At 42.0% G+C, this 26,908-nt stretch overlaps 1 protein-coding gene across 1 annotated transcript; it reads right to left on the bottom strand.

The window, feature by feature from the left end:
• Positions 1-1,077: 1,077 nt before the first annotated feature.
• Positions 1,078-25,291, bottom strand: mettl25 (methyltransferase like 25). Its single transcript, XM_080421336.1, is given in 14 exon segments — positions 1,078-1,237; positions 5,311-5,382; positions 6,076-6,150; positions 6,256-6,336; positions 6,338-6,350; positions 9,530-9,603; positions 10,619-10,648; positions 10,823-10,917; positions 15,928-16,078; positions 18,391-18,733; positions 19,919-20,247; positions 21,245-21,351; positions 23,596-23,772; positions 25,018-25,291. Coding segments are annotated over 14 exon segments (1,881 nt in total). The 5' UTR covers positions 25,223-25,291; the 3' UTR covers positions 1,078-1,108.
• Positions 25,292-26,908: the final 1,617 nt, after the last annotated feature.

The raw sequence follows: 26,908 nt of genomic DNA, 5'->3' as shown, positions 1-26,908 counted from the left end.
CACTAAACTTATTAACCTTAACCTCAGTCAAACATATACAAGAACCTGGGGGCGAGCAGTCCACCCAAAAACGGGGTGAGTGTGTTTTGGGGCGAGTGTTCCAGTTACCCTTTTAAGTACTGCACTGATTGAAAACCCCGTACTGGCATTATGTTTTCTGTTGTGATGCCCACAACTATTATCGTCATCAGTGGACTACTAGGACACTCCCAAATCAGGATCGGACCCCGAAATGTGCCTCTAAAAGCTACTCTGACTATAACCTTGACTATCAAAGACAGAAGGGAAACAGTGATTTATGAAAACACTGAGATTACAAAGAGGTCAAGGGTTCCTCTTGCCCCCCTCTATTGCCACTTCCTGTGGTTTGAGAGGCTGGTGATGGACTTTCCAGATCTACGCACCAGTGCCGCCCCCCCCCCCCCCCCAAATCCCCCCAAATCCCACAACACCCCTTAACCCCCCTTTCACTAGTCCTAAAAGCAATTGTTCTCTCAAGAGCCACTCTAAAATACAGATGGAGATGAACACCACTCGTTCAAACAATTCAATATTGACAGATGTTTTTTCCTACATTATGAAGACAAGTCACTGGGTGGAACATCTCAACCGTAAAATTGTTCTTTAATGTACAATACAATAACAAAGCAAAGGTTATTTCAAAACATGAAGTGACCTACTGTGCTGCAGGTATTACATTTATGAAAATAGCAACAAAAAAAATAGAATAAGGATAAAAATAGATGAACTCGTAGTCTATAATCAGTGGTTCTCAAACTTTTCATGTCAAGGACCCTCAAAATGATATGTATTTGGCCGCGGACCCCCATCTCAAAATATATTGACCCCCAGAAGCAAAGATTTGAGTTACAAATGTTTGCTTTAAAATATATATACATATTCAAAGATTTTGCAAAAATGTTCACGATTAAAAAAAAAAAAAATCAGATCTGCAAGCTCATTAGGAGCTTGTATATCTGCTATTTTTGAATAGCCAAAGTATAAAACATGGATAAAGGGGTTAAAATGATTGTGACGCTATCAGTTCATTTTGCTGGGGACCCCCTGGTAACCCGTCTTTGAGAACCAATGGTCCATAAAGTGTCCTTCATAAAGGTTCATTACTGTGTGGCTGTTCCACTGCAGGGACAGGACTTTTCACACCAACCACGGCGAAACATCTTGGAGACAGCACTGGATCAAAGAGCTGCACCACCGCAGAGAATCCTATGTCCTCCTGAGACACACACACACACACACACACACACACACGGATTAAATGTTATTTTTATTCATATGCTCCAATGTTCAATGCCAAAAACACAATTCAATCGTTAATCGCAATTATGTCAACTTAAATGTTGTAATCGTGGCAGCCCTAGTCATTTGGATTCCATGGAAGCCCAGCATGTCTTCTATGAAAACATGTCACGCACCAAAAATAGCAGATCTACAAGCTCACAACACGTCGCGCTGCGACGTGTTGTGAGCTTGTATTTTCGGTCATTAGTTATGTTAAGATTAAATGGTCAAACTAGCAATCGAATACAAGTTCAGAAGCATCTTCCATAAACATGACATGGTCTCAGAAATGTTAAGTTTAAAGCCTCAATATGTGATTTATTTTTTCAACTGGTTAGCTGTATGTAGAACAGCAGCAACATACGTAGCTTTAGATTGCTAATACCTAACTAGGGCTGTGAAATTTTACCTGATGATTAATTATCACTGAATTAATTGCGATTTAATTGTGTTTCTGTCATTGAACATTGGAGTATATTAATGAAAAATACATTTCTGTTTGGCTTTTAGGATTTGAAGTTGCACAGGTGCAGATATGACAAATAGCTAAATATACAAAGAAAAGACTGACATATTTAATAACTTTAAAAAAATATATATATAATGGAAATAGCGGATCTACAACTCACGACGTTGTGAGCTTGTAAATCTGTTATTTCCACTATTCTTTTCAATGTTTGCGTAGATCTTGAAAATGTTTCAACATCAACGATGTGTATGTAATAATTGTGACAGGCCTAACCTAAACATCATTACATTTTCAGTCATGAGATTTCATTTTGCTTTATTCCATGCACACACGCACACCCACCCACCCACACACCCACACACCCACACACACACACACACACACACACAGTTTCTCCTACTGCTTGGTTAAAACAACTCTCTAACAAACCCCCCTGAGATGGAACATCTGTGTAAACATTATGTCAGGTGGAATAGAATGGTGGACCAGCAGTCTGCTTTGATGGTGAACTCGTCTTATATGGTTATAATTGTTTTATAATGTCCACAACACATGTATATGGACACACAGAATCATCGCTTAGACCAGGAAACTTCAACAGAGGGTCTGGGACCCCTAGGGGGTCCTCAGAGTTACTACAGGGGGGCCTCCAAATCTTTGTGTGATAGGAACTTTTATTTTCTTATTTTCACATTAACCACTTGAACCCTAGCATCCCTATTCTGAGGGGAACATTAGCCGAAAATAGCAGATCTACAAGCTCACAACGCCTTGCGCTGCGAGGCGTTGTGAGCTTGTAGATCGGCTATTTTCGGCAAAGAGGTTTGGTGTAGAGGGAAAAAAGAGCAGACCAAGAACAAGTTGTCTATTTCGGTTTAAAGTGGTTTAAATGTCTGAAAATACACGTTAACATGAATCCAAACTCAGAGCTACACATTGATAGTGCTGTCAAACAAGTCTATGAAGCTGTCTATGAAATCTATGAAAAAGTTTAATCTGCAACACCATTTTATACAATATTTAGTAGGGGGTCCCTGCTTCATCTCTCTCAGCTAAGGGGTCCTTGACCTGAAAAACATTGAAGACCCCTGGCTTAGACCTAGACTGTAAACTACACACACACACAGACAGACAGACAGACAGACAGACAGACAGACAGACAGACAACCTCTTCCCCCTTGAGGGACATGTCTCACAGGCTAACCGATGAGATTACGTGCGTTTCATTCCATATCCTTATTAAGAAAGTCCATTTCATATACGATCACACGTAATCAGAACATCAAAGCCAACAGCTCTTATATTTCATCATCACAATTACTCAGCCTACAGATTAGCTTGTTATGTTTGGCCGGTGCGCCTCCTGGAACGTTCAATTCCTTGTCAACTTTAATTGCACCAACACCAACACTCAAGATGGTCTGAATAATAAAATGTAGAGCTTCACTGAGCCCCCCCCCCCCCCCCCCCCACAAGCACATCATTGAGAACATAAGTCGGTGTACGTCCTGTGAAAGAGGGAACTATAGCAGCGTCCTGCGTGCAAAGCTGCCTGTCGGAGGATAAACTCACCGTGACTTCAAACGGGAACCGGTTTTCCAACGGAGCCAAATGTAAACCTGCTAATATACAGTAGTGTAAAAGTAACTAAGTACATTTACTCAAGTACTGTACTTAAGTACACTTTTGAGGAGTTTTTACGTTACTGGAGTGTTTCCAATTTCAATACTTTTTACTCTACACTACTACATCCCAGAGGCAAATATTGTACTTTTACTCCACTACAAGTATTTGAAACCTTTAGTTACACAAGCTCACAACGTGTCGCGCTTGTAGATCTGCTATTTTCAAAGCATTTTTATAAGTTTGAATACTTGTGAAATGGGACATTCTGCATAATGAGTACATTTACTTTTGGTACTCTACGTACTTTTCCCTCCACTGTCTGTGCTGATGCAACAGCTTCTACAGTGCTATGTTAAAAGCATGTTCGGAGCGTTTGTCATGGACAATGTAAGAGGAAAACGTTTGAACCTTAGCGAGAGGTGAGAATATGACTGTAAAATAAATTAAATAATACATGACGGGTGGTAGAATTTGTTGGCGCTCCACAGGGTTCTATGCTCACACCACTGACCTTTAATACATGTCCTCCACAATGCACTTGCCTTTGTCTTCATCTCTATCTAATAGCCTCTACACACTGTACGATATTTGACCCGATATGGCTCTCGGGGATATTTTTGGGTGATCGCCGAGAAAAACCACCTCTCAGTCCAGATCGGGCGTTCCTCGGCGAGGTGTTGATCGCGCAGTGTGTTAGGTACTCCGAGAAGAAACACCCGGATAAAGAACGGTCGGCGAGGGGTTCCCGATAACTTTTAGATTTCAAACTTGTTGGATAATTGTGTCTATCGGCCCCGATCTAGTGCACGCTACAGCCAATGAAGAGCACATTACAGCCACGCACCGTTGGCTAGTCCTCCGCATAGAACCGCAATATTACCGTACAGACAGTCCAGTATTAGATAAACATGATAAACAGATTGATAGAGGAGTCTGCTCAACGATGGGGCTGTTTATTATTAGAGAGGAATAGAGAGAGAGAGAGAGAGAGAGAGAGAGAGAGAGAGAGAGAGAGAGAGAGAGAAGAGAGAGAGAGAGAGAGAGAGAGAGAGAGAGAGAGAGAGAGAGAGAGAGAGAGAGAGAGAGAGAGTGTGACGCAGGTATGTGTCTCTCAACAGTATGGCCAGGTTTTGCACGAGAAATAGGCAACCAGGTCTATGAAAACAAGCCCAACAAACACTTTAGACCTATATACAAATAAAATAGCCGATCTACAAGCTCACAACGCGTCGCAGCTATTCTCAAAGAAAAAAAGCAACATTAAGAAATAAAGCCAAATAAGCAACTACACTTTGGAAATAAGCTAAAAGAAACGCAACCAACTGTAAAGAAAACCTAGAGATAACCATAGTACCAGTACCAATATTTTTACAAGCAACTCGCTTATAATAAGCGGACACGGCGACACTGGTTGACTTTTGCAACGTTTGTTTCAGAGAGGGAGAGAGAGAAATACAGAGAAATCTTGAGAATTATTTAATGTCAAGATAGCGTCCTGTCTCTGTCTCGCGCATATATCACGGGAGCCTTTCACGTTTTCGTGAGACGTATGGAATAAAAACAAATGTATGTATTGGGTCGGGATCACATCATCTTGCAATCAGTGAACCCCTGTCGCCGAGCAATCAATCGTGCGAGAATCACAACGATATATTTAGCCAGATTTCAAGAGAGAAACTCGTGCAATGTGAAATGCTTAACGATCTGTTCACTCGCCGACCATTTCAAATGTCGGGCAGTGTGTAGAGGTCTTTACACACACACACACACACACACACACACACACACACAACACACAACACACACACACACACACACACACACACACACACACACACACACACACACACACACACACACACACACACACACACACACACACACACACACACACACACGACTTGTCATTTCACCTGCTCTTTCAGGTAGCAGAGACGATCCAGAAGAATTAAACCTTCGATGCAGGGAGCCAGTCTCACCTTCAGCTGTACGAGAAAAACAGAAGAAAGACGGTATGTGCATAATGTTATTTAAACTATACAGTTAAATCCAGAGAAACGCATGTATAAAAGGGTCCATTTTACACACTCTGAGCTAAATTAACTCTTGCTGTGTTGTGTACACAATCTTCCTTTTCTGAATCTACTTCCTGCATTATGTCAATATTATTGAGTCGACTGAATTGTAAATAAAGTACAAACCCAAAAGAAGGAGCATTAAAACCCACACTTTACCTACTGGAAAGACTGGTTAGTGTGTTCCTGGTAGGGGAGTGGGTAGTGGGTGGTCTCCAATTTTTTTTTTTACTTTCATTCCATGAAGTCAAAGTGGTATTTTAACACCACAATTAGTGGTCTGAGCTGAATTCCAGTGATCCTTTATTTCCTATTCACTCTGATCATCACTCCTGTATTCCTACACGGCTGGGTTTAATAATCTCCTCTAATGGTCTGCAATTAGATCACATTAAACATCTCGGTTTACGAGGCAGAGAAAGCAGTTTATACCTAAGTAGAGCTCATAACAAGTTATTGTTATTGTGCTGCGTAAATCTAAACCCAGGTTAAGTGCAATTTAATGACTAATGATGACCTAAAGCCAGGGATCTCCAAATAGGTATTGTCATTCATAGCTTTTCATTCATAGACAGCAGTAACATAACACTGGGGAACACTCACCATATTAAAAGCATGCATCTCAGCCATTCTTGGTGTGAATCTGTCGTAGTAATCCTGAATCTCACTGTCACAAAGCTGAGCTGAGAGCGAGAGAGAAAAGTGTACAAGATAAATAAATATTGTACTTTTCCTGTTCTGTTTATGGAAGGATGCTGTTGAAAGAAATGGTCTGGTCCTGACCTTTGACCCGTCTAGCTCCAGTCTGCGTAGAGCTCTTTGAACGTAGTCGACAAAAGATGTGGCCTTGGAGTAGACATTCCCCCACTCGCTTCTCACTGTGGAGGTGAGACACACACACACACACACACACACACACACACACACACACACACACACACACACACACACACACACACACACACACACACACACACACACACACACACAACACACACACACACACACACACACACACACACACACACACACACACACGTCTGAAAGTCAAAGTTGCTGTTGGTAGTCATGGCTGCCAGTCCCCACCTGATGTTGTGTGGGAGTCCCGCCTACTCCAGACCGCATTAAATAGCTGCTAGCTTGCGTAACGTCTCCACACTAGGATTTACGTCTCAGATGCACAGGTTTCTGGGTGTGTCGTATATTCTCCTAAGAGATGATACGATCTCCCACCATGCAACAGCACATACAGTACTATACATTGGACCCGGGCTTTTCCCTTGGGCTCAACCTCTGGTTTGAATTTCCACAGATCATTGACATTCCGGTCCCTTTCTTTTTTCCGCCATCAAATATGTGTACTGTAGCTCTCCTCTCCATGATAGACAAAGGCTGAATTGAATGCCACCGGCGTCTTTCTGGTAGAAACAGTCCACACGACGTGCTCAGCCAGCAGTTGGACTCAGTTGTGTCAAACACTCTGATATTGCTGTAGTCTCTGTGCCTTTGGCCCCCAATACTAACATCTTTGTCCTGATGATAGTGGCAGAGAAGTCTCTGGAACAACAGAAGCTCTGAAATGATCAAGCGATTCCTCCTCCCCGGTTCCGTTTCGTCCTTACAGTCGCGCAAATTTGTCCTAATATAAATAAAAATCATCTAAGCATATATAGCTTGCTGCTTAGCTAGAAAAAATACAATTTAAAGATATTTTAAAATATCTGAAAGCCTGTCTCGGCTTCAGGAGGTGTAGTTCCAGACTCTATATAGCATTCAGGAGGTGTAGTTCCAGACTCTATATATTATTCAGGAGGTGTAGTTCCAGACTCTAGCATTCAGGAGGTGTAGTTCTAGACTCTATATAGTATTCAGGAGGTGTAGTTCCAGACTCTATATATTATTCAGGAGGTGTAGTTCCAGACTCTAGCATTCAGGAGGTGTAGTTCTAGACTCTATATAGCATTCACGAGGTGTAGTTCCAGACTCTATATAGCATTCACGAGGTGTAGTTCCAGACTCTATATAGCATTCGGAGATTGTGGCATAGTAGTAGTCTGGCTACGCGAGACTATAGTGTCAGAGTGACGTGATGAAGCAGGTACTGGAGTGCCTCTGGTGTTAATTAAAGACCAGACCACTGTGATAATCATGGTGTCCAACTTGTAGATGTCATCATAGCATAAAAGTCAGCCATGTGTAACATCCTTGGATATCCATCCAGTACACGACCTTCCTTTCCTGAGACACAGGCTTGTGGAGTGGTCATGCTTCACCTCTGGAACAACAGTCCCAGAGACATCGTGGGCTTGAACCATCTTTGGGGTGTTGACATCAAACGCACTAAAGCACAATGCATGACCCGCCCTGTGTTAATCCTCCCCCAGATGCAGCCCATATATCTTCAATCAGCACAGCTGTGAGGCCGTAGCGTCTCGTGCAAATTAATCACCAGTGCAACCCCAGCCCCAGGCAGGCTCTGGAACAGTGGTGAAAAAGTTACTCAAATGTTTTACTCAAGTAAAAGTATCAATACTGCAATATAGAAATACTCCGTTACAAGTAAAAGTCCGGAATTCAAACTTGTACTTGAGTAAAAGTACAAAAGTATTGGCATCAAAATGGACTTAAAGTACCAAAAGTAAAAGTACTCATTGTGCAGAATGTCCTCTACATAGTGTTATGACCCATTATACAACAGGTAGTTCCGACCAAGCAATCTGATTGGCTGAAATAGCTTTCTAGCCGTGCTTCAAACCAGCATCATAGCACGGGCCTAATCACATTAATAAATCACTCCGCACTGCAGTCCGCACCTGATTAGACCATATATCGCACAGCTGTGCTGTGAAGTCACGCTGTCCCACGGTAGGAAAACAAACAGACAGTACCCACCGCAGCCACCGGAGAACAAACAGCTACGCAAAATGGACTATGTTGTTAATTTTGACTTATTTGGTGGACTTACGGTTGATCAATGGTTAGAAGAGAGCACACTAAATCGCCTAAAATCCTATAATAAAAGGAATAACTGGAAAAAAGTGTGCTTTATTTCAATGGTAACATCCATACTGTATAAATATCCTCCTGTGTTAAAGTAAAATTACTCCCATTTCGTTAACAGTCCAGTGTATGTTATACTCTATCGTACGAAGGTATCGCACGGCAAAAATAGCCAATCTACAAGTTCACAAGGCATCGCCATCTTGACGCGTTGTGAGCTTGTAGATCAGTTATTTTGGCCACGTAACACGATCGTACGACGGAGCATATAGCCTACTGGAATCAGCTGTGTTGATGAGACGATGACTCGGAGTGCTGCGCTGTTACAGGGACTATTTTGTCTCAGTCAAACAAACTCTTCTCTTTACAGGGAAACGGATAAGCGAAATGTTTTTTATTATGAATTGCCCCACAATATGAATACATTTGGATGTGTTTTGTTGGTAACTGTTGTATAATCGCAATATTACACTCGAGGGTGTGCTTTACCTTACATTATTAGCACTTCTGTGATCGCGGCGGAACTCGGTTGACGCCTCGTTCCTGACCGCATCACAGGCGTGCTAATAATGACGTAAAGCACACCCTCTCGTGTAATATTGCTTAAATCGATCCCTGTAGGTTGTTGGTTCTCAAAGTGGGGTCCGGGGACCCCCAGGGGTCCTTGAGGACCAGGGGGTCCCCAGCAAAATGTGTTAATATAGCATCACACTTTTTTTCACCACTTTAACCTTTTATACTTTGGCTATTAAAAAAAAAACAGATCTACAAGCTCATAGCGTAGCCATGAGCTTGTAGATCTGCTATTTTTTTTTTATTGTGACAATTTGTGCAAATCTTTTAATATATATATATATATTTAAAGCAAACATTTTTAAATCAAATCTTTGCTACATGGGGGTCCCTGGCACAACATATTTTGAGATGGGGGTCCGCGGCCAAATACATAACATTTTGGGGGTCCTTGACATGAAAACGTTTGAGAACCACTGCTGTAAGTTATCTGTGAAGGCAAAAATCATCTCTAAGATCATCTCAAAAATAATCCCCCATTTACCTTTTATGGCCTCCATAATGGTCCCTTAGAATAACATGAAGAACGGCCCTGTAGAACAAAGACTCCATCTGAATCTGTTGGAAAATAACAAATGTATCAATTGTTAAATACATCTAAATTACATTTAAAAAAAAAAGACATTATTACTACCTTGTTATCCAGGGATATTTGTGCGGTCGTTGTGACGTGTAATCAATCTAGCCATGATTGCATGAATATTTATAAACATTCCATGACTAATGGTCACTGGTTTCACGTCTCAGCTTTGGCTTGGAGCCGTACGAGGCCGGCGGCTACATTTCAAATAAATACTGTACGGCCTAGGAGAAATTAATGGACAGTTTATACGACTGTGTATACTGTATACAGCAAATCTATACTGTACTACAGCAGATCTTTACTGTATTACAGTAAATCTGAGATGAAGATGAGGAAAGCTTGAGAGTTGGTGACCGCCAGTGTTGCCATGTCTGCTTATTATAAGCGACTGTGGGCTTGTTTTACTGTAAAGCTGCTTGTAAATATTGGTGGTTGTGTTTTTTTGGGGCTTGTTTTTAAAGTGTAGTTGTTTATTTGGCCTCGTTTCCTGAAAGTTGTTTAACCAGTGGTTCTTAAACATTTTCAAATCAAGGACCCCCAAATTATGTATTTGTCCACGGACCCCCCCCATCTGCAAATATTTTGTGCCAGGGACCCCCGTGTACCAGATTTGTGTTGTTAAAATGTTAAAAAAATATTCAACGTTTTTTTTAACAAGCTCACAATGCGTCGCATCGCAACGCATTGTGAGCTTGTAGATCTGCTGTGCTCATGTAGCCTAGTCGCTTCTTTTGGGCTTGTTTTTATAGGCCTGGTTGCTTATTTCTCTCGCAAAATCAGGCAACACTGGTGACCGCACACATGTTGGTGTTCTGCGCGATGTAATTTGATGGGTGTGAATTAGTAATGTTGATTGCTAGAGACAAACTGAGCTGTTTGTTTGGTGCTGAAATAGAAAATAAATGATTCCACTTTCTCATAATGACGATGATGATTATGTATGCATATACTTGAGAATGGAGGCATGAATTCATGCATTAATGTACTTACCCCTTGGCCAACTGAAACTCTCTCCAAAGCCTGTTTTTTAAGTAAAAGGGCAAAGAATTTACCAACACAACAAACAACCAAGACAAATAAACAGACTATTGATTGTGAATTCATTCAGAGGCCTAATATATAGTATTTCCATAGCATTTAAAGATGCATTGAGGCCTTGTTCTAAGTAGAATAAGCTGATGTGTACGCTCTCACCAAGCATGCTGACATCCTGGCGTTTCTGCCACAGAACCAGGACTGGTCCCTGAGGTACTGACTCATCGGGAAGCCATACAAACTGCTGACACAATCTGATGAGGACATAGCACGCGCACGCACGCACACACACACACACACACACACACACACACACACGCACGCACATGCACACACGCGCACGCACACACACACAGGATGTTAGTTCATGATTGGAAAGAAAATAGTATGAAAGACAAATACAAACAGCTTTTTCCTACTTAAACATTGTTTAGATCAGGGTTCCTCAACGTTTTACAGGCCAAGGACTTCTCCAAGCGATGCGTAGTGAGCTGCTATTTATGGCAAATGGTCCACCTCAGAATAGGGACGCTAGTGTTCAAGTGGTTAATGATAAAAACATAATAATAAAAAGTTCCCATCACACAAAAGATTTGGTGGACCCCCTGTAGTAACTCTGAGGACCCCCTAGGGGTCCCGGACCCCTGTTGAAGACCCCTGGTTTGGATACAGAATACATCTGCTCATTAATTCATATACTAAGGCAATCATTTAATCAATCTACTGTAGACCTCCCTCCACGACCACTTAGTACACACACACACACACACACACACACACACACACACACACACACACACACACACACACACACACACACACACACACACACACACACACACACACACACACACACACACACACACACACACACACACACACACACACACACACACACACACACACACACACACACGAAATCAACTGAAGTATTCATCCCACGCGAGGCGCCAATTGAGGCCCTTCAAACAACTGTGGACAGACTGATGCTGTCTGATCAGCTCTCCTTCTGCTTGGCACATGGCTAGCAGATACACGTCCTTCCACCAGGCTGTTCCTCAGCTTACAGCAGTGGTTCTCAAAGTGGAAAGTGGGGGTCCGGGGACCCCCAGGGGTCCTTGAGGGGGTTCCAGTGTGTGCCCAGCAAAATGAAGAGCAGTTTAACCACTTTAACCATGTTTTATACTACTTTTTATCAAAATCAGAGTTATTTTCAAAAGGGGGGGGGTGGGGGGGGGGTCCTAGACATGAGAATATTTCAGAACCAGTGGTTCACACTAGTATATGGAGAGGTGTTTATACACTGCTAGGGTGCACAACGTCTGCAGTGGCCAAAGCACTACATTGACCTGCCCACTTCCTGTCCTCACTACTCATAAAGACAAGTGTTTCTAATATTTTACAATTTGGGCTATTCAAAAATAGCAGATATACAAGCTCATAGCGCGGCACCGAGTGCCGCGCTACGAGCTTGTAGATCTGCTATTTTTGAAAAATCGTGAAAATGTGTGCAAATCTTTGAATATATATATTTTTAAAGCGAACATTTTTAACTCAAATCTTTGCTTCTGGGGGTCCCTGGAACAAAATATTTTGATGGGGGTCCGCGGCCAAATACATATAATTTTGGGGGTCCTTGACGTGAAAAAGATTGAGCACCACTGATATAGAAACATACATTTTTCAGAAAACTGTTGAGATTTAGGAGACATGTAGAATAAACACATGACAAGTCCCAAACATGGTGTTAGGAAAGGCGGTGGCTCTTTTATGAGCTGATCTTTGTGCTGTCACTGTTGCTACTTGAATGTCCATAAACAACAAAAAGGCTCGCACATTGAAAGATGAAAACTGAGGCTCTTTAGATAGTCAAAAAAATTGTCCTTTACTTACAAAAGTGCAAAAAGTGACATGGTGAAATAAAGTGACACAGAGAGTAGACGTTTCGGTCATTTTGACAGCACATTTTGATTTAGTTTTAGTCATAGTCTTTTGAATAAAATTTAATTTAGTTTCAGTCATATTTTAGTCATCTAAAATGTTTTCGTTTTAGTCTAGTTTTAGTCGACTAAATCTAAGATTTTAGTCGACTAAATTTACAGTTGATTTAGTCGACTTGTCGGTGCCTTGATGGCGTCGTAATGGCAGATTTTACACTTGGTTGCATGCTGAAAACAGCCGATCTACAAGCCCACAGCTCGTCGCAGCGCGACACGTAGACAGTGAGCTTGTAGATCTGCTATTTTCAGAGCGCAACACCCGAGCGCAAACAAGCATAAAATGACTCGTCTTATTTCTACTGGATCTCTTCTCCACTAGATCCCTCACTGACATTTTAGCTTCGTTTTTATTTGTTGACGAAATTGTCAGTATATTTAGTCTTAGTTTTAATCATCATAGCTTAGTTTATATTTAGTTTTGATTTAGTTTTCGTCAGTGAAAAAAGGTAGTCGACAAACATTTTTTGTCATAGTTTTAGTCGACTTCGAATGCTATCAATGCATTGAATGGGAGATTATCACGTTTTATCAGACCTTTGAATGGGCGAGTAGGCGACGAGTAGGCGCGATTTAGACCTACCCGCGATTTGTCAGACCATTCATGGGGCGTAATCAGGAGCTACTGACCTACTTGGAGGCGGAGCAGTCCCCACAACAATATTTACGATTCTGTGCCTATCGGTACATAACTCGAACGGCGCTGAGTAGGCACAGGCGAACGTCACACCGTTCAGGACGGCAACTCGGTCGCCTTAGCTCCCTCGGTGGTCCTTCACGGGGTGACAGTTCGCCTGTGACTGCGCGCCTCCGTCATGGTCCGAAACCAAAACCAAAACCGAAACTGAACTATTTAAGTCATCTCCGTTGGTAGGTCAGTATGTCTTGATAACACCCAATGAATGGTCTGATAAATCGCGGGTAGGTCAGTATGTCGCCTATTTCGCCCATTCAAAGGTCTAATAAGAGGTGATAATGTCCCATTCAATGCATTGATAGCATCCGAATCGGGTGGTTGATGATGGTTTTGCACTTTTGTAAGTCTTGACCACCGGTGTCGGCTAGCGCCGGCTCTGGTCCGACCCGACACCAGGGTCTACATCTCTAAATGGAAGAGTAGGTCTCCTTACAAGGAGACCACCTCCGACCACTGCAGATGTACTGGGTATATTGCATTAACATACTCTATCATACAGGTTAAAATATCATTGTATCCATTAAAACAAGTCCCAGACTGTAGCTTTAAAACGGTTCTAGAACGAGGTGCATGCAAAGGGACTATTAGCTCTCCTATGGAGTGTTTTCAATCAGCTGTCAATGATGTCATCATGGCGCTCTTGGCTCCCGACGCCGCAGGGCTCTGGCAGCGCGAACAAACGTTAAGGTCAAAGGGTCAGCTCTGCTAACAGACTGATATGGAGCGGAGCGAGGAGGAGTCCTTCTGGAAGTCAAGAACAGGACCTGCAGTCACAGCATGAGGACATGTGCTTCCTTACCTTGTAAAAACAAGAGGAGTAGTGAACTCATACAGCGATCATAACCATCCCTCCTTAGCCTTAACCCATTAAGACCGGGAACGCATCTGTGTCATTTTTTTGATTTCTTTGGCTTTTCAAAAATGGCAGATCTACAAGCTCGTAGTGTGCCCAATGGTGGAAAAGTTTATTCACATGTTTTACTTAAGTAAAAGTAGCAATACTGCATGCAATGTAGGAATACTCGGTTACAAGTAAAAGTCCGGAATTTACTTGAGTAAAAGCACAAAAGTATTTGTATCAAAATGTACTTAAAGAACCAAAAGTAGAAACATTTGTAACTCAATATTTTGTTCCAGGGACCCCCAGAAGCAAAGATTTGAGTAAAACATTTTTTGTTTAAAAAATATATATATATATTCAAAGATTTGCACAAATTTGTATTTATTTTTTCAAAAATAGCAGATCTAGCAGCTTTTATATCTGCTATTCTTTAGTAGCCAAAGTATGAAATAATGGTTTAAGTGGTTACACAGATGCGTTTCCGGTTTTAATGGGTTAAAGCTGAGACTGTCAGCGTGCGAAGACAGCGGGTCGAGGACAGCGGGTCGAGGACAGCGGGTCGAGGACAGCACAGAAACCTCTTGTAGAAGTCCCAGCTTATTTAACCACATGAACCGTAGCATATCCCTATTCTGGGGACAAACATTCAGTGGAAATATCCAATCTACCAAGCTCACAACAACACGCAGGGTTGTGAGCTTGTAGATCGGTTATTTTCTGTGAAGATATTTGGTGCAGGAAAAAGGGGAGGGCTAATAAAGACCCCTGGGGTACTCCGGCCAACGAAGTATACCGGGTTTAAGTGGAAAAAAGGAAAGAAAAGAAGTTCAGTTGAACCCAGATGAAATACATGCAGATCGCAGAATAAATCATTTTTCAATTCAATTTCACTGAAATTAAAAGGTCAAAAACGTCTCATTCTTAAAGCCTTTTGACAGTCATCCTGAATCCATAAATGTGTTGTAACGACTCTAGCAGCGTGTCTTGTGCTTTAACTGGATCTCCAGAAGCACCAGTTGGCTGAGAACTTCACTCACTGCCAGACAGATGCACCCCAAGACGGAACATTTGACTTGTTTACTGTATAATATGAATATGAGTCTCTTTATGTGGGCCGCACGTTTGAGGGAGGGAAGACAAATATTTCATTTTTCAGACGTGTTGAGAACGGCTAAGTGGACTCTGCAGGTGACAGAGTTATTGTCAACATTAAGAGGACTGTGTGTGTGAGAGAGAGAGAGAGAGAGAGAGAGAGAGAGAGAGAGAGAGAGAGAGAGAGAGAGAGAGAGAGAGAGAGAGAGAGAGAGAGAGAGAGAGAGAGAGAGAGAGAGAGAGAGAGAGAATAGCTGGCTCTGCTTGAAGCTCCCTATACAATAGAAACCATATGTTCTGTACAGGGGAATGGAGGGGTGTGTGTGTGTGTGTGCGTGTAGTTACCCTGTATAACACTGGGTTCATACTGCTCAGTGAGGAGGTGGTAGCAGCACTGTGTGTGTGTGTGTGTGTGTGTGTGTGTGTGTGTGTGTGTGTGTGTGTGTGTGTGTGTGTGTGTGTGTGTGTGTGTGTGTGTGTGTGTGTGTGGTTACCCTGTATAACACTGGGGTCATACTGCTCAGTGAGGAGGTGGTAGCAGCACCCTGTGTGTGTGTGTGTGTGTGTGTGTGTGTGTGTGTGTGTGTGTGTGTGTGTGTGTGTGTGTGTGTGTGTGTGTGTGTGTGTGTGTAGTTACCCTGTATAACACTGGGGTCATACTGCTCAGTGAGGAGGTGGTAGCAGCACCCCACACTGCAGACGGAGGACAGCTCCTGTTTGGCCACAAACATCCTCAGGGTGCTGGGTGCCAGGTCTCCACACGTGTGCAGGCCAACCATGACCGCATCCTGACCAGAGGGAGACGCAACATGATCGATGACAAACCTTATTGATGATGACCTGCACCACAGATTCCACAATCACACCGCAAACAATCTAGATCCAAGAATGCAACAAAGTCCAGCCTCTGCTGTAATTTAAGACGCGTGGTGGAATTCAGTGGTGGAGAATAACTAAGTACATGTACTCAAGTACTGTACTTAAGTACAAATGTGAGATATTTTTTTTACTGTACTTGAGCATTTCCAATTTTCAACACTTTTAATTCTACTCCACTACATCTCAAGGGGCAAATATTGTACTTTTATTCCACTACAATTATTTGGAAACTTTAGTTACTAGTTACTTTTCAGATGTAAATTATTATATTATGAAACATACATTAACCGCTTTAGCCCTATTTTATACATAGGGTATTTGAAAATAGCCGATCTACAAGCACACAACGCGTCGCATCGCGACGCGTTGTGTGCTTGTAGATCTGCTATTTTCAAATATTTAGTACTTTTACTTTTAGTACTTTAAGTACATTTTGATGCCAATACTTTTGTACTTTTACTGAAGTAAATTTTTAATTCTGGACTTTTACTTGTAACAGAGTATTTTTATATTGCAGTATTGGTACTTTTACTTAAGTAAAGAATTTGAGTACTTTTTCAACCACTGTCTACAAGCACACAACGTGTTGCTTTGTAACGAGTTGTGAGCTTGTAGATCAGCTATTTTCAAATGATTTTCATACATTTGAAAACTTGTGAAATTGGACATTCCGCCTAATGAGTACTTTTACTTTTGGTACTTAAGTATATTGACGCCAATACTTTTCTACTTTTACTCAAGTACAATTTGAATACAGGCCTTTTACTTAACATAATTTCTACATTGTGGTATTGATACTTTTCCTTAATTAAATATTGTGAGTACTTCTTCCACCACTGGTGGAATTCTTAGGAGACAGATATGATGTTTCCACTGCACTAAGTGTGCCATGCAGAAACCATAATGCAAAAATATGGTATGATTTTCCACCATGTCTGCAGTTTAGTTACTGTTAGGTACGGTAAAGGAATAAACCACCCAAAATATTTGTAGCAGTGGCCCATTTCCACAGAGTGCTGACAGATTTAGGTTAACGTTGACGTCTACACAATCCTCTAACGCACAAACAGGAGAGTCTAACTGCTCTGCATTGATTGTCTATTGTAGCCCTTCTCATCTGGTGAAGTACAGTACTTATGAGCAAGGTACAGATAATATTCTAATGGCCTATTGCAGGGGTTTTGAACCCTTTTCATATATCAAGGTCCATTATTTATTCGGTATTTGAGCCACGGAACCACCGTTTGATGAGATTTAGCCTCTCAGACCCAAAACTTAGAATATTTTGTTATCGTACGATTTTGTCCACAGTTCCATGCTGTATCGATGTTGGTATCATAGGAGAGATAACGGGCAAATGTTGATCAAAATAACTATTCTTTAATTAGGTAATGCGGATGTTTAACGATAATGTAACTCTTACGGGTCCATTTGGTTTCATTTTACGCTCTCAAGAGTTAAAGATCTATAACGGTCCATTTGGTTACCAACTCTCCATCATTTAGCTGGGAACCACCTGGAACCCCCTCAAGGACCACTGGTGGTCCCCGGACCACTGGTTGAGAACCACTGGCCCACGTTTGCTTTTCTCAACACTTTTTACTCAACACTTTGTTGCACTGTGATTTTACAGGGTTGACCTGTGAAGCCCTTTTAGGACATTATTCTGAGATTCAGGGTTATAAACAAATACGCTGAAAATCAGTTATTTTCAGCAAGCGCCGCAGTCGTATCGGGCTGGTGGTCTCCAGGCTGATCGCCTACAGCCTGGCGTAGACAGACTATATCACTGTGTGGATATGAGTCTGGTGTATATATATATATATATATATATATATATATATATATATATATATATATATATATATATATATATATATACAGACTATATCACTGTGTGGATATGAGTCTGGTGCTTCCATGAGGATGTTTTTTTTCCCCAAGGGGCGGGAACAAAACAACGGCCCTCGACGCAATTGGTTAGACCTACAACCAACCACCAATTACAGTCTCCCATATTCGAATACTGGGCCCTGATTGGTCACCCACGTCTTCTGGAGCAGGAAATGGATTCTCTATGGAGCGGTGCCAGACCCAAATCGCAGAGTGCAATGTTTTTTTTTGCACTCGCAGATTCGTCTGGTCCCAGGCTAGATCGCCTACACAGCACACAATCCCTGTTCAACCACGTTTTTATTTTATTTATCTGGTCTGCTCTCACCTCCAGTTCGCTGATGAGCTCCCGCAGCTCCGTCTGCGGAGTGACGTAGGACGTGAGCGGAGAGAAGTGCATGCCGTCGCCGTCGGGTCGGTTCCGGGCCTTCCTCTCCAGGTTCTCCCTCTTCCTCCTCTCTCTCTCCTCGGCGCTCAGCTCGCCGGGGTGCGCCCTGGGAGGAGAGGCGAGCTCGACCGCGTCTCCGGACAGACTGCCGAGGAACGGGTCCTCTGTTTCTGTGCACGGTGGTCCGGTGTGGTCTGCGTTCCCGTCGGACGCAGGCCGGACCTCTGACGAAGCAGTCGGTGCCGATGATGCCATGGTGTGCCTCCCGTCCCCCTGTGTAGGGCTGTCACGATTGTGAGATTTTACGTGACGATTATTTGACACTCAAATAATTGCCATTAACACATTGCATGCCAGTCGCGTAGATCTACGCGAACCTATTTAAAGCCGCAGCGTGCCAGTCGCGTAGATCTACGCGAACCGCCGATTCCCATTGAAAGTGCCCCAGGTGCACTTTCCGATTTTTTTTGATCCATTTCCGTTTCCGGTTTCCGGTCGGAAACAGAATTATTCGGGTTCCGTTTTTTTCGATCGTATCCGCTTCCTGTCTGGGATCCTGTTTAAAACTCGATTTTCTCGGTTGTTGTTTTTCTCCTCGCTGATCACTGTTTACCGTTGATCGGCTGTATCTTCAAGATGGCGACTCGCATTTGGAAACTGTTTTCGCTGGCCGTTTCTCACGGATCCGCTGTGTGTTTAGAACCAAATGAACGCGCACTTTTAACTTATTTAGCGAGGTCTGTGGCGACATGAAAAAAACAACAATAAAACGCTGGCACTGGTGAGTACATTATGAGATTAAACTCTGGCATGGAATGTGTTAACGATTTAATTGTGTTTTTGTAGTTGAACACTGGAGCATTTGAGGTATGACAAATAACCTAAATTTACATAGAAATGACTGGCGTATAATAACTTTATGCTTGATAGTGGAAAATAGCTGATCTACAAGCATCGCAACGCGTTGTGAGCTTGTAGATCAGCTATTTCTACTACTTTTTGAAAACATTTTTCAACATGGAAACGATAATGAGGAAAATAATTGCGATTACAGGGGTTGACACAAACGGTTGCTCGACTGCCCGTGGCAAGTAAATAAAACCTTTGGGCAAGCGAAATTTGCTTTCAGGTTGCCTGACGGGCAAGCGCGTTTGAATGGGGAAGCAACCGTCTTCATTAAATATGATTGGTTATTGATGAAAGAACAAATAATGCTAACGTTTTACAACTAGCAATTGCGCTCATTCACTTTCTAAGTGACAGTCGCCACTCGGCAGTTTCCGATTGGATTTAACATTAATTTGATTAACTTTTTCGGGCAAGTGGGCATGAGCTTTGGGCAAGTAGAACTTGAGCTGTACTTGCCTGACGGGCTAGTTAGTGCCTCTGAGACCTAAGTGTCAACCCCTTGGATTACCTCAAATAATTGCGATTAGGCGATTATATGTAATAACTGTGACAGGCCTACCGCTGTGATGCCATTTCCTCTTCGGCTGCATTGGGTTCCAGATTAAACCTGTGCTCCAAGACGTCTAAAACGGCCTCCGTCTCGTTGCTTCCGATCCTCGCTCCTGTCGACGCGTCCTCCTCCTGACCCGGATCCGTCGTTGGTTTGCTCCGGTTCGCGGCCGCCTTGCTGTGTTTCTGGTACGCCCTGGAGAACCTCTTCAGCTTCCTGTTCCTCTCCTGGGCGCCGTGCGTGTTGGTGCTGGAGGAGTCGATGCCATAGACGTGGAGGCCGTACTGCAGGGACAGGAAGGAGCACAGGTAGCCCTTCCCGGAGCCCACGTCGATCACCTGACAGAAACACGAGAGAGAGAGAGACAGGCGTCATTCCTTTTTCAGCACTGGTTCCAAAATAAACACGGATTCAGTCAAAGCTACAATTCAGGACGTATTTGAACACATTGACTGCCTGAGATTAAAACATTGTTTTTTATCCCCATGCCAGTGTTTATTACCTAAAATAGACAATCTTTGAATAGCCGTGGAAGCCACATTGTGTACACAGAAGTAAATAAAGAGTGTCCGGGGGGTGGGGGAGGGTCCCGTCTATCCACTGGAACAATAACATTTCTACGATCGGCCATTTTGGAGCAATCGCCTGTTAAAAATGCAGTTTTTTTCTAAAAATTAGTTTTTCTAAAAATCCTAACGTTGGAGCGGATGGAGGTGAGGTTTTTTGGGATGACGTCACATCCGTCTATTCCTTCTCGGAGTGTCGAGGGATCATTCCTAAGTTCTGTCAGAGCGCCCTCTTGTGGAATTTAAAAATAAATATGTTTTGGAAAGAACGCATATCTGCGTTCTTGGCAGGTAATGTGTTAATGAATAAGCCCTGGGTCTAATCGGATTGGAGTCCAGAGGGAAGCACGCACATCCCAATAAAAACCTTTCAGGTGCTGAACAACAATACGTACTGCGGAGGAAAGGAAGGGAAGTTCGCGCACTGTAGCTCCCCGTGTTTGTACTACTAAATACATTTTCTACTGGGAGCTACAGTGTGCGAACTTCCCTTCCTTTTCCTCTAATCTGCACTCTCCAAGCCGTTGCACCTTCTGCTTCAAATAACTTTATTGAGGGAGTGTCCTCCCCAACACCAGGGTCTAAATATCTCAATATCTCCAACTACCTACCATACAGATTGGATAAAATAACGTTTTATTCATTCAAATAAGTCCCGAATTGTAGCTTTGACTGAATCCGTGTTTGTTTTGTTGTGTGTCAGGTGTGCTAACATGTATGATAACCTATACCACTGCAGTAGTAGTAGCTGGTATAGGCTGGTCTCTACCTGGTTGACTCCACAGCGCCGGGCCAGACAGGCCACCACCTCAGACATGGACTGAACCTCATGGGACTTCTTAGAGTTCATGAATTCATCCGGCTCCAGGACGGCACCTGGTCAAGTCACACATAAACAACTGTGTTAATATTTCACCAAAGAATGCTACTTCTGTCTGGACTTTAACTTAAAAAAAAAAAAGACATGATTATACATATTATGATTACTAGACCATACCCGGTGAGGTGCGCAGGCAAAAGTAGTTGCAAACGTGGGGTTATTGCACGTTCTGTTGCGCGTCCCGTCCCGTAGGCCCCCCCCCTCCTCCTCTCGCGTGTCCCGTTGCGGCCCCCCCACCGGAGCCGTCCCCCGTCGCCAACACACACACACGCGCAACCCATCGCGAGCACACACGCACACGCACACGCACACGCACACGCACACGCACACGCACACGCACACACCCAGAGCTGTCCCCCGTCGCGAACACACATACGCGGCCGTCGCGCGAACACAAATAATGTACATTTTGACATGTGCCTCCCCAACGTGCATACACGGCCGCGGAGGCGAGTGTTCTGTGTGTGCAACAGTGTAACGCTGTGGTGTGTGCAACAGTGTAACGCTGTGGGGCTGTAGATGCGACGCATGCGCACACACAGAGCCAGCGTGTGTGTCGCGGCTGGGGACGCATGCGCAGTTTGATCGGGGACACGACCCACCCAAGACGCGCACCCAAGACAGACAGAGGTTACTCAAATTATAGGAAGATATATTATACACACATTTTGATTATATAGCACAGCACACTTTTCCCCTCTGCTCTCAGTTAATAAATACAGTTGGAAATTACAGATCCTAGTCGCACCTAATGCAACTTCAAGTTTATGTTCTTGTGCCGTGCGGAAAAAAAGGTCTCTGACATTTTAATAAAACTAACAATGGTGCCTAGCTGGTGGTCTAGTGTCTAAGCCAGGGTGTCTCATAGTGGGTGCCGTGACGCAAGTCCAGGGGTGCTGCCGGAATACTTTGATAATATTTGGAATGTATCAGTTTAACCCCTTAGACTCTCTATACTTAATAAAACGGACCTGAGTTGCACAGTACTTGGTGCGTTCTTTTTCGATCTACACCGAAATCTCTGCGCCAAAAATAGCAGATCTACAAGCTCACAACGTGTCACGATCGCTATTTTTGGTGAATGTTCCCCCCGGAATAGGGATTTTGGGGTTCAAGTGGTTAAAAGTCAAGTATAAAGTTATTTTCAAATCTGTCCTAATGGAAACGGATATTCTCTCAAGTTTTCCTCGTGACATACTGTATCTTAGGGGGAAAGATTTACATATTTACATACCGCAATATGACAGGGGTGACGTGGATTAAAACGTTATTTACAGGGGATTCCCTGAGCCAAACACGTTTGAGAACCACTGGTCTAAGTCCTCCACCTCTGACACAGCAAGTACCCTGCCATTAGCTGACCTAAGATCTTGAATCTCATCATTGCTGTACTCAGATTTCTAAACTGTCTGAGTTGTTGACGCACACACTCTCTTGAAGCTAAACTCTACAGATAAACATTACAGTGCAGCCAGACATATAGAATACACATTCAAGCTCACCGATAAACAGCAATACATTCAACTCCAACCCAAACTGGACTCAACCCACTCCTCATTCATGGTAAAACAATAGAACAGGTTGAGAGTTTCACATATCTTGGACTCACACTGGACAACAGACTCAGATTTGATCAACACATCACATCTATCCATAAACGTTTTCAGCAAAGACTTTATGTGATCCGCAAGTTAAGATCATTATCTGTTGCCCCTCATCTTCTGCTATTACTGTACAAAAGTATCATTCAACCCGTTTTGTTGTATTGTTCCGCATGTTTTTTCACCATACTGTCCATGCCAAACAGAAACAAACTTTACAGTACCCCGTATTGCCTCCAAAATCAAACAATAAGGCCATCACACGCTTAGCACTCTCAATAACAAATGACACTGATCATCCCCTGTATCGCTACTTTGACCTCATGCCATCTGGTCGGAGATACAGAACCTTAAAGTGGAAAAAGGTTATTTTTAGCAGGAGTTTTGTCCCCTCAGCCATCGCGGCATTAAACCAACTGCCCCGTCCATAGGAGGGTTTTCTGTGTACAGTGGGGACCTCATGTCTTTGTCTTTGTGATATGTTGTCTTTGTTGTTATGTTTGTTTGTTGTTTTTGTTGTAACGAACAGACCTGTGAAGACAATTTTCCCCTTGGGGACAATAAACGATATTATTATTATTATTAACTCAGGACATTACTGTCAGCTTGGCAAACCCTGTGCAGTTCACTAGGTCTTACCTTCATCTATGGCCTGAGAGACCGTGTTGGTCGCTCTGAGGGTCTGCAGTAGTTCCTCTCTGCTCATGCAGACCCCGAGGCCGGGCAGAGAAAGGCACTTGGCTGCTTTCAGAAGCTCCTGAACGTCAACCAGCCGCTTTGTGGCGTCGCAGAACCCATAGGTGGTGTTGGACACCTCTGTTGGATGAAAAAAGAAACACTCATTACTAGGCAGAAATCTGAAATCTGAAATGTAAACAGCACGAGGTACAGTCAGACATTTAGGCTAAAATGATAACTATGTAAATATGTATGTGTAATATTTAATATAATTAATCATATTTTAGTTAATAATATTTAATAAAATATGAATTTTATAGCTTTTTATAGACTTTATATACTGCGTCGCTGGGTATCTTGTACATTTCCCTCACTGATCAATAAAACATCATAATATGATGTTTTATTGATGTAATAAAAATAAATAAAAATAAAAAGATTCTTATTGATATGATGTTTCTTGATTTATATTGTATTTATCTGGATCTGCAAAGTAGTAATACAATTAGTAGTAGTAGTAAAACTGTAAAGTTTAGCTAAAATGATAATCCTCGGGTAAAGTAGAAAAATTACAATTCAAAATTGTACTCAAGTACAATTATCTGAGTAAATGCACTTGACCCATTAAAACCGGGAAAGCATCTGTGTCATTTTAGATTTTAGCTTGGGCTATTAAAAAAAATTGCAGATGTACAAGCTCAGCTCACAGTGCCGCGCTGCGAGCTTGTACATCTGCTATTTTTTTTTAATTTTTGAAAAATCTTGAAAGTGTGAGAACTACTGATTTAGAAGACATGTGTGGAATCGGCCTCAGGTCAAATCAAGCTTATAACTGAACTGATGCATAGGAGGCAGTGGTGGAAAGTAACTAAGTACATTTACTTAAGTACTGTACTTAAGTACATTTTTGAGGTATTTGTACTTTACTTGAGTATTTCCAATTTCCAATACTTTTACTTCTACTCCACTACATCTCAGAGGCAAATATTGTACTTTTACTCCACTACAATTATTTGAAAACTTTAGTTACTAGTTACTTTTCAGATATAAACTATGATATTATGAAACATACATTAACCACTTTAGCCCTATTTTATACATAGGCTATTTGAAAATAGCAGATCTACAAGCTCACAACGCGTCGCGGTGCGACGCGTTGTGAGCTTGTAGATCTGCTATTTGCAGATATTTAGTACTTTTACTTTTGGCACTTTAAGTACATTTTCATGCCAATACTTTTGTACTTTTACTCAAGTAAATTTTGAATTCTGGACTTTTACTTGTAACAGAGTATTTTTATATTGCAGTATTGGTACTTTTACTTAAGTAAAGAATTTGAGTACTTTTTCCACCACTGCTTAGGAGGACTGAAGAAGTCCTTACCGTTTGCGTTGTGTTCTGACGCCCCCTGGTGGACGGCAGACAGAACCTCCTCAGGCCGCACAGACATGAACTGACTCCACACGTCGTGAGTGTAAAACTCCACCGTGTGGGCGTTGGCGACCCCTAGCGTCGCGGAGAGGAAGCGCTTCACTTCGTCTATCAGCCGCTGAATGTCCGCCAGGCCACGAAGAGAAGAACACTCCATGTTGGTTTACAGTTTATATATCTATTAAAGTATTAAACTAAAGCTCTACGAGGACGTGGGAAGCAGGAACCACTACGGCTAACACGCTAGACCTGGACAATCCAGACGTTAGTAGAAGAAAAATGCACAATGATTGTGTTTCCTGGCAGCTCGAGGACGCCATCTTGGATGTACCCAACATGCGTTCATCTCAACGAGGCAGCATCGGTGTTGCCACGTCCGCTTATTATAAGCTACTTTGTTTCTAAAGTGTAGTTGCTTATTTGGGCTCGTGTCCTAAATGCAGTGGTGGAAAGTAACTAAGTACATTTACTTAAGTACTGTACATAAGTAACATTTTGAGGTATTTGTACTTTACTTGAGTATTTCCAATTTCCAATACTTTTACTTCTACTCCACTACATCTCAGAGGCAAATATTGTACTTTTACTCCATTACATTTACTTTAAAACTTTTAGTTACTAGTTACTTTTCAGATATAAATTATGATATAATGACGCATACATTAACCACTTTAGACCTATTTTATACATAGGCCATTTGAAAATAGCAGATCTACAAGCTCACAACGCGTCGCATCGCGACGCGTTGTGAGCTTGTAGATCTGCTATTTTCAAATATTTAGTACTTTTACTTTTGGTACTTTAAGTACATTTTAATGCCAATACTTTTGTACTTTTACTCAAGTAAATTTTAAATTCTGGACGTTTGCTTGTAACAGAGTATTTTTATATTGCAGTATTGGTACTTTTACTTAAGTAAAGAATTAGAGTACTTTTTCCACCACTGCCTAAATGTTGATAAAACCAGTGGTTCTAAAATATTTTCTTGATTGATTGATTGATTGAATACTTTATTAGAAGTTTGCAGAAAAAACGCACATGAAAGTACAGTTCAATATAAGGTCAGCTAATAGGAATAAAAGAAAAAAAACAAGAAAGCCATTGGCTTGTTTCCATTGGGGTCCTTTGTACTCAATTCATAGTGAAATCAAGGCCCAAATTATTAGGGAAAATTCATTTTTAAAAAAATGAAAAAACATCCAAGGATCTGAAAATATTTTGTGCCAGGGATCCGTACCAATGTTGTTAAAATGTTTTGAAAGTATTTTAACTTTTTCCCCAATATTTACAAAAGATAATAGCAGATCTACAAGCTTGTAGATCAGCTATTTCAAATATATTGGGTGTTTAAAGTGCTCATGCAGCCTATAGAGCGTTGCAGTTCCCGCCCACTTCCTGTTTTTTTTGGTGCCGGAAGAAAAAACTCAATGCATTTTTCCATTGACATTTCCAAAAATATTTATATCTATTAATTTAAGCCTCGAATCAAGCCATCATGACATGACATGAATCATGACCATAAACGTTTGATTCTGTGATTTTTTTTTTTGTTGAAAACGGCAAAACAAAGGGTATTTATTAAATATAGTATATCATATAATTAAATATAAAATAAAAAAAAATCACAGAAAAAAACGTTTTATGGTCATGATTCATGTCATCTCGTGATGGCTTGATTCGAGGCTTAAATTAATAGATATAAATATTTTTGGAAATGTCAATGGAAAAATGCATTGAGTTTTTTCTTCCGGCACCAAAAAAAACAGGAAGTGGGCGGGAACTGCGACGCTCTATTGTAGTCGCTTCTTTTGGGCTTGTTTTCATAGACCATGGTTGCTTGTTT

This window comes from Gymnoscopelus braueri (genome assembly GCF_963280865.1).
Source record: "Gymnoscopelus braueri genome assembly, chromosome: 23".
In the NCBI taxonomy this organism is placed as follows: domain Eukaryota; kingdom Metazoa; phylum Chordata; class Actinopteri; order Myctophiformes; family Myctophidae; genus Gymnoscopelus; species Gymnoscopelus braueri.
The sequence above is the reverse complement of the archived record's forward strand: the minus strand, read 5'-3'. Positions and strand labels throughout refer to the sequence as shown.